This window comes from Heteronotia binoei, chromosome 6 (assembly GCF_032191835.1).
Source record: "Heteronotia binoei isolate CCM8104 ecotype False Entrance Well chromosome 6, APGP_CSIRO_Hbin_v1, whole genome shotgun sequence".
NCBI lineage: Eukaryota > Metazoa > Chordata > Lepidosauria > Squamata > Gekkonidae > Heteronotia > Heteronotia binoei.
Genome location: NC_083228.1, coordinates 73,756,717 through 73,769,733, shown reverse-complemented (window position 1 = coordinate 73,769,733; position 13,017 = coordinate 73,756,717). Strand labels below are relative to the sequence as shown.

Genomic DNA, 13,017 nt, shown 5'->3' with positions numbered 1-13,017 from the left:
CAGACCTCTCTTGAGGTCAGATAAAGTTAAGTGCATTCTAATACAGCATTATAAATAAAATAGGTTAGCATTCACACAATAACTACAGAGTTATTCAGCCAAGATACTACTGCTATCTTATTCTTTCACCATTTCAAGAGGGTATCTAATTGGGAGGGGGGAAGGAAGAGACTCTCCTCTTTGATGCTCTCCTCCTTTCCCTGCATCATTAGGATAACAGGCAAAACTCAAGAGAAGATTATATTTAACAGTATCAAGGTTTCCATTACAGACAGACTAGCCACAATTTATAACTTGACCATTTCAAGCTACATCCAAGTAAAACTTGGCAAGAAGCTCAACTTTAGTGCATTTTCTCGCCTCTTTCTACAAAGGGCCAATCATTTACATTATAATAAAAGCAACCTGAAGGGTGGATGATGAATAAAGAATGCACGCAAATGGTTGGTTAGTATTATTCCTTCATGTTTGTTTTCATTACCATAGTAATCACACTTGTTCTTTTATAAGTAAGGACTGGTTTCAGATGGAAACAACCGTAGCTGTATCTTTTTATTTTGATCCAATTAGTATGGAATTCTCAGGCAATGTACCCCTCACTTAAGACTCTACTAAATTTCAGATACTTAAGAGAAAATGGTTATAGGTTTTTTTTAAAGGCAATAAATATTATCCAGGGCTTTTTCTGAAGCAGGAATTCCTTTGCATATTAGGCCATACACCCCTGATGTAGCCAATCTTCCAAGAACTTACAGTAGGCCCTGTAATAAAAGCCCTTTAAGCTCTTGGAGGATTGGCTACATCAGGGGTGTGTGGCCTAATATGCAAAGGAGTTCCTGTTACAAAAAAAGCCCTGATTATCACTTGCAACCAAGCTTTCCCTCTGTCCCTTAGTATAGGATGCCTGGATAGAACTTTTAAACACAACCAGTCTCCAATATAAGCACACACTGCACTTTGCTACACTTGAAACATTTTTCTCCCAATCAGGCCTTAATGTCTATTTAAATAAGCAGGGTGTATATTAGTTTCAGACCCTGACTTGGATAGCCCAGGCTAGCCCAATCTCATCAGATCTCAGAAGCCAACTGGGGTCAGCCCTTGCTAGTATTTGGATGGGAGACCTCCAAGGGGTGTGAAGTGGTAGGCAATGGCAAACCACCTCTGAATGTCTCTTGCCTTGAAAACCCTATGGGGTCACCATTAGTCAGCTGTGACTTGATGGCACTTTCCACCATCACCACCACATTAGTTTCAGAGAGTAGCCATGATGGTCTACAGTAGTACAGCTAGAAGAGAATCCAGTAGCACTTAAGATATCAACAAGGTTTTCTGGGTATAAGCTTCTGAGAATCAAAGCTCCCTTTGTCAAATTCTAGTGTGTATATTATTGCCTTAGTTGAAGACAAGCAGCAAATACACATACATATAGCTCATCTGCAGACTTGGAGAGGGGCAGATGCCATCTGGGGAGCAATGCCTGGGAAACTTGGCATATCTACTCCTTTGTAGCAGAGGCAGAGTTCAAGGGCTCCACACTGCGAAAGGGTAAATCATGGACAACCATTTACCTCCCTGTGGGAGGTGCTACCTTGATGCTGTTCTCTCCGTCTGTTCCATATCAAACATATATGAACATATATGAAGCTGCCCTATACTGAATCAGACCCTCGGTCCATCAAAGTCAGTATTGTCTACTCAGACTGGCAGCGGCTCTCCAGGGTCTCAAGCTGAGGTTTTTCATGCCTATTTGCCTGGACCCTTTTTAGTTGGAAATGCCAGGGATTGAACCTGGGACCTTCTGCTTGCCAAGCAGATGCTCTACCACTGAGCCACCATTCTTCCCCAAGAACACCATTCTTCCCCAAGATCAAGAACAACTAGGCTCTATAAAAGCCCCAGGACAAAATAATTTGGGCCAAAAATCAGACTCTATATCTATAAAAGATGGATGCTCTGGAGCCCTTCACTGATTGTTATTCTTCAACACCAATAACCAGCAAGGAAGAATCCATTAGAAAGGAAAGAGCAATCCACTGGAAATGCCTAGTTCACTGCAAGATGTCTAATTTTAAAAGAGGTGCTTCTTAGCTATTGCTATAATCTCTATTCTTTCCCATCAGCACTACATCATTTTTCTCTTGGTTTTCATTTTCCTTTGTTTTTAAGGAAAGCAACACGTATATTTTCCTTTGTTTCTTGTTCCATTACATATAAGTTCATTTCTAATCAGCTCACTGACTCCTCATAGTTTCACCTTCCATTATGGTGTTAACTCTGTCTGAATCAGAGTTTCTATTCATCAACCTAATACCCCTTTAAAGACTGGTTCTGACTTTAGTTTTCTTTCAACTATCTTAGGCCTCACCTAACTGTCACTTAACGTTGCCAACTCCCAGGTGGGGCCTGGAGATCTCCCATAATTACAACTGATCTCCAGACTTCAGTGATCAGTTCTCCTGGAAACTATGACAGCATTGCTGAGTTCTGTACCCTCCCAGGCTCTGCCTTAAATCCCCAGGAATTTTGCAAGTGATACTATTTATTGCCATTAAAAAAATTATAACATTTTCTGTTACATTTCGCCATTTCACTTTCCCCCACCTTCACTATACTATGTAGATTACAGCCTCTAACCAAGTGACTGGTATCTCTTCTGTGTGTGGGTAATGCTAGGATGTAATGCTAAACAAATATAGTCAGAGGCCAGTCCCATGTTATTCAGTGGGGCTTACTAAGAGGAAAGTATCTTCAGGATTGCAACTTTAGTTTCCCCGTAATTACCAGTATATTTTATTCTGGAATGAAGTGTTGTATAGAAAATAAAGGAAGTCAGTTATTTCAGTTCCCTAGTACTTGTAAGAATATGCTCTACAGCCAAGAGGCTTTATGTTGTAGGTGTATCTTACTAGCACAAACTATCCAAGCATTTTATTACTGTTCTGAACAGATCAAGTACTGGACATGCTAGTTCTCACTCATTCAATAGATGACTACTTTGGCCTCAGTGCAATTAACAACGCCAGCAGACTGAGGATTACCCATTATTGCTAAATTTACATGACATCATCAAGTTGTCCACCCAGAAACCTAACAGTAAGGAGTTCATGAACTTTCAGCAAAGATCTAAAAGAGTCTCAGAACTATGGGCTGGAGTGTATTTTGAAAATAAAGGGATTTTTTAAAGTGTAGATATCATTATTGAAGAGAGCAGGTTCCACTCAATAATTTGGTTGTGGACTTGTGTTCTTAAAGAAGCTCAGTTTGTAACTTTATAGAACCACTACTGCAATTAACAAGAAAATCTAGTCATTGAGGTATGTTATTAATTTTGACGTTTTCCTGTAAATATAATATGCTCTTAGTTGTTCACATTCCCTAAAACTTCATTTTCAGTTCTAAGAAATACGGCATACATGCAAGTTCTCAGTTGCACTGAAACCGCCAGAAGCAAAAAGGTCTATCTTAGTAGCAGTCACTACTACCTCCACCTAGGAATGCATGTAAGCATGCAAGTTGGAAGAAGGGACAGAAATAAAAACATAGCACAAGCTTAACGAATTTAACCCCTTTTGAGAAATGTTTATATATGCATATACATCAGGGAATTAAAGACTGCTGGAGGTGTGTGTTGTAGTTTGGATAAGCTGTTTTAACTATATTGGAAAAGTTAGTATTCACACACCCTCTTCCAGTTATAAACAACTCTGAAGATTTCCCAAGAAGGAAATTCAATGTTTTTCTCCCTTGGCGAGGATCCCATCTAGGACTTAAAAAACAAAAATTGGAAAAAATTGCACTTTAAGGACCACCTTCCAAGTGACTGCATCTGAAAACTTTGTCAGTATAATTTATCAGATATTGGAAGTGTGGATTTTAAAACTACAGCTGTCTCTTTCCAACAAGGTATCTGGTTCTGATAGTGCTGTTATAAACATTTTAGATACCTGCATCATTGTGGAATTGGATGCAATTATCTATCTGTAAAAGCCACTCAGAATTAATTGCTTCATTGAAAATTTATAGTAGCTCAGAATCAATTGATCTGATCAGTTAAGAGCAACACATACCTAAAAGCTCTTTAAAACTATATATACCCATATCTCTACAGTCCCTAGTGGCTAAGCTAAAGGTTGAACTGCCATGCCAACTTTTAATCTCCAGAGTGAAGTTTTACAGCCCATACAATAAATCTTTCAAAATAGTGGTAAGTAATGGAAATACTGAGATCTTTTCCAGCACAGAAACTATATCATTCTAACAAACACAGAACATACACTCTGAACACACCCCTTCCCTCACAACCCCAAAGTTTTCCATTAATGTACATTGGGTAATTAATGCAGGAGCTTAAAGAGACATTCTTACAGCAGAAGGCAATATTTTGGCCAAAAGCCCAAACCAACAAGGGAGGTGGGGGTTATAGTCTCCACCTCCTGAGTCTGACACTATACCAGATGGAACATAAGATGGCATAAAGGAGATGGAGAGAAAAAGCAACAGAAGACTTTTTAAAAGATACAATTTGAAAACAAAAAAGACTTACCGCTTTCATTCTTCTCTATTACATCCACAACCTCTCCAGCCTGCAGGCTAATCTCAGAGTTCTCCTGTTTCTCATAGTTAGACACCACCACATACTGCTCCAGGATCATGGGTTCAGAGCTAGCGTCAGCACCTGGGGAAGGGAAAAAGCAAGCTGTGAGCCAGCTTCCAGCCATGGCTCCTCGAGAGCAACCTCTGTCCATCTGACTCACGATAGGCCAATTTGTCACCAATGCCAAGCCAATCAGAACACAACAACTTTGGCTCTCGACATATCCCCAAATGGCTGGCCATATAGATGTAGCTTCCTCTGACCCACAGCTCAGCAGCGCAGAGGAACATTGGAGAGAAAGAAGGGAAGAAAAAAAAATCTACAAGCAACAGTATATTGTTAATTAAAACTCAAAGTTGCAGGATGGAGATTGAAAACAAAACCTTGTCCCAACATGGTTTCCACACCATCCTTGTTCCCATTCAGAGAGAAAAATCCATCCCAGCCACAGAATCAGTCCTTTTAAAAGGGGAAAAAATAAAAGATTTCCAGGGCTGCCTCAGTAAATGTGAAAGTCCACAATTTCTCCCCCTTATAGGCTGCACTCCTACTTTGCTCTTACAGGCTCGAGCAGAGAGTCAAAAGGGGGCTGTGGACGCCAATCATATTTGCCTCATGCTGCAGCCCTTAAATAGAAAACACATGAGCTGTGTTAAATAAAAGGAGGTGGGGGTGGAGGAAGGGGAAAGAAGGGAGGGCACAAAAGACTGTTTACTTGAAACAGAAGAAGAAGCGTTACAGAACCAGATTCCTTTTTACAGTTCTCCCTTCTGCTCACCCCTCCCAAACAAGACTCACTCAAATGCTCATTAAAGCAAAGCATACACACACAAAACACTCTGCTTTTGACATGCAACTGTAAACAAAAAATAAAACCCCTTTCTCGAGATAGTAAAACTCACTATAGTTTTAAAGCTCCCCAAATCACCACAAAATGCTTCAACTATTCTCTCCACCCCCCACATACCACACCATAGTTTTCCTCAGAACCCCAGGCCCATTTTGCCCGCTTTACAAATTTTCTGGTTCATTTCTTAATGCTGATCATATGATTATAACCACAAACTCAAAAGGTATGTTATACCACCAGGCTAGAGGGTCAGTTAATTTCCTAGCAGCAGCAAGCTGCACCAGAAGCCCTTTGCTCAGTCACCCAAAGCATAAACAATGGCCCACCCCTGAATACCCACAGGAAGATCTACCCCATGGTGCCTGCAACCAGAAGCCTGCTATGAAAATATTTTCAAGCCAGTGCCTTTTTTCCTCCAGAATTCACCCTCTCTCTTATGAGTGAAAGTCTGGAAACTTCAAGGAAATTGATAGTTACACTTTAAGAGATATTTAAAAGATTATTAGCACCCAATTACAACAGCAGCATGCACTAGTCTTGACAACATCAAAATAGACATTTCTTTCCTAGAGCCAACAACACCATTCTGACATGTAGATGACCTTTTGGGTTCTCCAAGGCAAGTGACAGCTTCTGGATTCATATGACCATTTTACATGCATTTTCAGTCTACAGTTGTAAAATCCTCTCTATAACAACTATTCAGACATTCAAGATACATGTAAAAAAGTTCCAAGGTAGTATGGCCATATGTATGGTATTCATGGCAGGCTTTTTCTCCTTGTTTTCATCATCATGATGGACCTCTGAAGTACTATTTTGTACTCCAACTTCCCCAAGACTTGAGGACCCAAGGAAGTGTAACAAGGTAAGTGTTTACCCATTAACACTTGGATGGGCAACTTGAGGTCCACTAAAAGTCTTCATAGCACTTTAAGTGTACACTGCAACCAAAACACCCCCCACCACAATGCAGGTATCAGTTTGCTCCAATAGGGATGGAGCACATGCTTTTACATACAGAAGTCTCTAGTTCAACTCCTAGTATATCAATTTAAAAGCCCTCAAATGGGGATGAAAGACCATGGATCCTAGGGGGCTGCTACCAGTCAGATTAGGCAATGTAATGAAAGATGGGCCAGTAGTGTGACATGGTGTAGAGCACTTCATATATTCAAATTTGGCTGGGCAGGAAACAATTAAAATTATCTTTCAAATATATACATTGTATATTCCATTGGGCGAAGAATGTGTGTTATGTACCTCCAGAGAACCACAACACAAGAATTCTAAATCATCCCTATTCTCAGCTTTCATGTCTTCATCATTAATGTCTGAAGCTGCATGAAAAAAGTACAAAAAGAGCTCACAAGAATGAAAATAGTCATTATTTGTCAGCTTTTTTTCAAAATTGAAGAACAATGAAAATTTCTCATCATTGGCTGTTAATGATTTCAGCATCTACACATCACTTAGGTGTGACATCACTAGCACTTGCCTGACATCTACTGTTTCCCCTAAGGCAGCATGAAGAGCCTTCCATTTCGCTGAGAATACTGATTCCTTGCCCCTCATCTCTAGGGAGAAACTATGAATTGCCACCTGCCCGAGATTTAAGCCCACAAAGATGTCCTCCACCTCTGAGGGAGAACAACATAACCCCTGCTTCAAAGGAGGCAAGCAGAACTCCTTATAGAGCACTTTCCCCTATTTAAAAGTGAAGAGTTAATACTAGACTAGGAACGGGTATGTGTGCATAAAGGAGAGAGAAAAAAGATTGTGACTATAGTAGAAACTTCCAGAAATTCATCTAGTAACTCTTGCGTAGGTGTCCCTGTGGCTTTTCAAAACATAGAAGCAATGCAGGGCAGGGAACAGTATCAGGCACAAATGAGGGATGAGGCTTAGCCAGAGGTTAAAGTCACAGAGTCAGCCCATGGAGCTCCAGCCTTTACATGAAAAGTCTAATTAGCAATTTTGATCCCTCCTTCTGCTTTTCCCCCCTTTCCTCACAAAGCTCAAAAACAAAGTTATCATGCTAGCTTCTTCAGTGGATGGATGCATTCACAACATCTTTTATTTTGCAGCAGTCCAACTTCTGTCTGCAAGAACACCCCACCATTACAGCATGCAAAAACTGAGCACAGAACATGCTATGCTTGGTCAAATGGATGAACTTTCTGATGAAGAACTTTAACTTCCTTGAGTCACTGGCCTGAAATTTAACAGGCATAAGCTCCTGAGTGAGGTAAAAATAGAAGAGAAGACATGCAGATCCTTTCTGGAAAAGCAAGGCCTCCAAGAACCTGGGGATCCCCTGGAATTACAGCTCATTTCCAGACTACAGAGATCTGGAGAAAATGAATGCTTTGGAAGGCTGACTCTATGGCATTGTACCCCACTGAGGTCCCTGCCCTCCTCAGGCTCTAAACTTCCAGTTTTTTAGCCTGGATCTGGCAACCCTACTCCCTCATCACCTGCTAGTAGAGTGTTCCCAACAAGAGATAAATCAGAAACTTTTCAGAAGGCATATTTGACTCATCTTGGGGTTCAGGGGAGGGGCAGGAAGGGGAGAAACAATTATTTGCCTGCTTTGCCAAGCCCTCCTCCTATTACTGGTAGCCAGCCAAGATCTGTCAATACTGAACCCCCCAGTCCTCAAGCACAAAGAGCTTATGTCTTATATCAAACTCAGAACTGGAAGACAAAGCAGTGCAAATCCCATACTGTTTCTGCTGTTCTAGTCCAGAGTACCATGGAAGCTCCTTCCTGTCCTCCCCTCAAATTCTCAGAGGTTTGCAGAGTTCCCAAAATTTGCTGCTGGGTACCCTGTCCAGGGCAAGGGACATCGTAGAACACCACAGACAATCAGATCTGTCAAAGCTTGAATTTATGTATTAATGCTTGGTAAAACACTCACCCTATATTAAATTACTGCAGGCCACTTCCACGTGCTGGAGTCATACCACTCAGCACTTTACTTTTAGCAAACAGTTTCAATCCTGAACAGTGGCAACTTGCTAAATTTGGAACTTCTAAGGATAGTCACGAAGTCTCATTATGAAATTCTTGTTCACATAACAGCACACACACTGGGTTTGGTCTCTCATGCACAATGGACCCTAAATGGAATGGAGTTTTTGTGTAATTACTATTTTTGTTCCAGTCTTCTAAATGCAGGGAGATTTTGATATGGGGATCCATCCGCACTTCAACCACTCAATCACACACATAATTCTGGTAAAAGAGAATGGAAAAAATATGCAAGCTTTCCTTGCTTGTTCATGGCATTCTTTTGGTTGGAGAAGAGGAAGTGAGAAGACTGGTAGTTGGCTGGCGATAGCTATGTGAGACCTGACTGAATTTGTTTCCTTTCTGCTACAGGTTCTTAAAGCCTGGCTGTGCTCAGAGGCTCAGACCAAGGGACTCTTGGCCTTCAGCTCTTAACCTGAAGGTTGTAGCCAAGAACTGAAAGAAAGATTGGCAAACAGGGAGTGTGTGTGTGTCCTCTATATTCAGAAGCCTCCTTCCCTTTCCTGTTTATTTCTATTATCTGCATTGGGGAGAAAAGTTAGATTGATAAAATAAATTTCTGTTTAGCAATCCCAATTATGAATGGAAAAGATACAGTTATTTTGGAATAATTCAAGGTGTGATCTTGGACAGACATCTATTTTGCCCTTAGCCTACAAAACGTGCACCACTGGTTGTGGAGTGTGTCTGGCAGCAGTAGCATAGGTGGGAGGAGGTGGTCAGATGTAGCTCAGTCCCCCTGTACTGTAGCCAAAATTCTGCACTGGCCCATCTCATCCTGATTATGCCACCCCAGAGTCGGAAACAACTGGTGCTTGCACAGGGGACTACCTTTACCTTTAAAGTAGAGGGCAAAGAAGGTCAAAAACACATTGTACCAAGAGGTTTTATATATATAGGATGCAGACTAAATTCAGTATCACATACAAAAAGAAAGCTAAATGTTTAAAGAAAGTTACCTGCTAAATCCAAACTTGATATCTCATCTGTTCTTAACAAACGGTTCCTCAGAATTGCAGCATCATTCTACCCAATATGAGAGCTATTTCCAGCTGAACCCCAGCAGCTCAAAGGGCAGAAAATATTCCTTCTTCTTGCTGAATTAGTGCTGGCACAGTGACACTGTTTTGTAAGAACCTTCTCCAAGAGTTGTCTAATTGGTTCCATCTCTCAAGAGACTTTATTTATAGAATGGCAAGTTTTTGAAGAGACTTCTTTCACGATGATCCAAATACTAAGCTAACTGAACATTAACTGGGTTCCTTCCGACACTTAGCAGATTCTCAAGAGACATTTCCACTGCCAGTGCCATCACTGCACGGTTATGATACAAAAAGGAAAGGGGGGAGTGTGGACACAGATCTACACTTGCATGTACAGGGATGTAATCAAACATTTCTACTGCACTTACAGAAACAAGCACTATGTAACATTTTTATTTTACCTTTCTTCTAAACACATCATAAGTCTCCCTTCTTCCTTTTCTTCTCACTGAGTAGGATGAACAAAGTGACTAGCCCAAGAACATCAAACAAATTTAATGGGCATGTGGGGTTCAAACATGAGTAAAAGTCATGCTCTCCAAATGTCAGAAATGCACTTCAGTTCCTAGAATGGAATAAGCCAGGGGTGGCCAATAGTAGCTCTCCAGATGTTTTTTGCCTACAACTCCCATCAGTCCCAGCCATTGGCCATGCTGGCTGTGGCTGATGGGAGTTGTAGGCAAAAAACATCTGGAGAGCTACCGTTGGCCACCCCTGGAATAAGCAAACAAAGGATGTGCCCAAAGAAGAAGGAGTGCAGATTTATACCCCACCCTTCTCTCTGAATCAGAGACTCAGAGCGGCTTACAATCTCCTATATCTTCACCCCCCCCCACAACAGACACCCTATGAGGTGGGTGGGGCTGAGAGGGCTCTCACAGCAGCTGCCCTTTCAAGGACAACTCCTGCGATAGCTATGGCTAACCCAAGGCCATTCCAGCAGCTGCAAGTGGAGGAGTGGGGAATCAAACCTGGTTCTCCCAGATAAGAGTCCGCACACTTAACCACTACACCAAACTGGCTCTCCAAAGAGGCACCATTCAACATCATAATGCATAAAGCATAAGCACAGAAATGTACCAGATGGAGCTCTGGTTCAAATCAAGCACTACAATTCCCTTTCTAAATCAGATCATTTACTCAAATACTGTAGGTTGAAGGTACCTGTAAGCACTTAGAGAATAGCTCCTCTTCCTATACAACAGCACCGTCTAGTACAAAGCTCTACAGATAGTGTATATATTGCCAGCATAAACAATAAATGCACAACACCTACCCAACCTCTCTGATCATCTTTGGAGGTCTCACTTCAGGTGCCCCCAACCATCAATGCCAAAACAGATGGTCCTCTTGGTCATGGCACTGACTTTGGAATTCCCTCCTCAGGAAGATGTGTCTATTTCCCTCAGTTATTTTCGACTGCCAGTGGATGAAGATGTTTTTTATTTGTTTGGCATTCCCTCACTAGCTCTTATTAGCCCTTCCTGTGTGTGTATTCATTTGTTTTGTTTTAAATATTAAATTTTAAAAATATTTTTATATATTTGAACATTGTTAGTGTTTAATATGTTTTAATGTCTGCCACCTTGGGGATTCTGAGTTGGATTGAAAGGTGGCACAGAAATATTTTAAATAAATAAAAATAAATGTGTTCAAAAGACATGTGCATTAGTGTCGCTTATGACAATCATGGAGGAGCCTGTATAAGTAACATTGGGAAGCCCCAGCAAAACTACCACATATTTTACTTTAGTATTTCCTACTTTTTAAGCCAGAAGAGCAGCTGTAGCCCTCCAGTTTCTAGACAGAAGAAGTTCTGTTCAATTCTGTACTTGCATACAGAAAATCCAGCATAAGGTATAAATAGATAAGAGATTGTTAGCAACAGGTTATCAAGCAGAAGTAGATTATATGGTACACTGCATATACTCTGGAAAGAGTATGGACCACATAATGAACTGTAGTGTAATGTAAAGGATTGTTAAAAAAAAACTTTTCCCATAGCAAAATGAGTCCTCCCCTCCGAACTGTAGAGGTTCCATATCCCATGAATCATTGCTAACTATCAAAAGGAAGGTATAGAAAACATTATTTTAAGGAAGACTATAGACACAGATAGCTAGATCATCTAGAAGAACTGAGACTTTGTGGAATTAGAACTTCATGGCCAACAGATATTAAAAGCTTCAGGAGTACAAAGCAGATATTCTAACTGCCACAGGCTAAAACAATCACATAAAATCATAATGTAATTTCGGAGGTAGCAAGCCACCAACTCAACACACCAAAGGCACATGTTAACCTTTATAAATGACAAATATGACACGTTAAAATAAAACCTCCCTGTGGTGAGAGTATTGTCTAGAATAGACAAGGCACTATAGGAAGCAGCTCTAACTGGAGGAAAAATGGTACTAAAACAGCAACAAATAGGGAGAATGTTATTCATTCATTTTTTTTACTGGGACTTTCTTTTGATGGAAGTGACAGGAATTCAAGGGAAGCCAGCAGATGAAGCCAGGCCAAAAGAGGGGACTCTAGGAGGCCTGGAAGTTGAGGATTGCAGGGTCAGAAGGAAAAAGGAGAGGCAATTTCTCTTTCGTAGGAGAATCAAGCTGGAGACTCTAGCCTGCAGGGAGCCATTCTATTGCATCATGAACCTCACAAAACAAACTAGTTCCCAGTTCAAACTTCATAAAATGAACATTTTTCCACTTTGTGCCTAATTACCACTGCTCCACCAGCTTCCAAAATGACACACCTACCATATTATAACCTAGTTTCACAGCTTCTTTATCTTTCATTGATTACCATGCAGCTATCCAGTCTAAACAAGGTACTGATCAGAAAAGGATAGGGTCATTTGCTATACTAAACCTTTCCTTCACTATTTAGTGCAGTTCATAATTAGCACATCCAGTGTAGCATGCAAAAAAACCCCCCACTACTGAGTTGTTTGTCTCTAGTACTTTACGGTATAGGTCTTCTTGAAGATATTAGTTTAAGATTACAAGTTTCTAGTTCGCTTTGTAAAATAAAGCTGAATGGATGTGCGTGAAAATGTAGATCTTGTTATAACTGGGGATCCTGAAATCATGACAACTGTTTATTTCCACAAGAGAGGAGAATCAGGGAAAACAGAAACTGGGTTGTGGGTGGGTGGGGGGGGAACCATTTGGCTTACCTGCCAAAGGAGGAGATGAATGAGCATCATAAAAACTTGAGCCAGGGAAGAGAGACAAGGGCTCCATGCCCAAAGACCTCATCAGCAGGTATCTCCCATGAGGGGTAGGATTTCTAACTCTCCCACAAGGGGCAGGATGAGGGGGGTGGTTTCACTTAAGCAGACAGAAGCTTTAAAAGGTGGAATTTTCCTTTGTTATGGATTCAAATGCTTCTCTCAGATGCTGTCACCCATGGGACCCATCCTCCTCTGTCAAGGGGGAAGAAGGGAGGCTGGGGTGTGTTTGCTCCACATAAGGCACTCAGGCACT

The 13,017-nt window shown here is 41.0% G+C and overlaps 1 protein-coding gene and 1 non-coding gene across 8 annotated transcripts in view; both read right to left on the bottom strand.

Moving 5' to 3' along the window:
• The window catches only part of SH3PXD2A (SH3 and PX domains 2A), a 378,650-nt gene that overhangs the window by 89,065 nt on the left and 276,568 nt on the right, over positions 1 to 13,017 (bottom strand). For 5 of the 7 annotated variants that reach the window (XM_060241731.1, XM_060241733.1, XM_060241732.1 and 2 more), the window contains one exon: positions 4,547 to 4,678. In XM_060241731.1, the coding sequence (XP_060097714.1) occupies positions 4,547 to 4,678 (132 nt within the window). Of the gene's footprint in view, positions 1 to 4,546; positions 4,679 to 4,980; positions 5,001 to 5,159; positions 5,194 to 13,017 lie in introns of those variants that run through there. The other 2 variants (XM_060241737.1, XM_060241735.1) reach the window with 2 other exon arrangements.
• On the bottom strand, positions 1,771 to 1,845 carry TRNAA-GGC (transfer RNA alanine (anticodon GGC)). The gene has a single exon. It is a non-coding gene; the product is annotated as a tRNA-Ala (tRNA).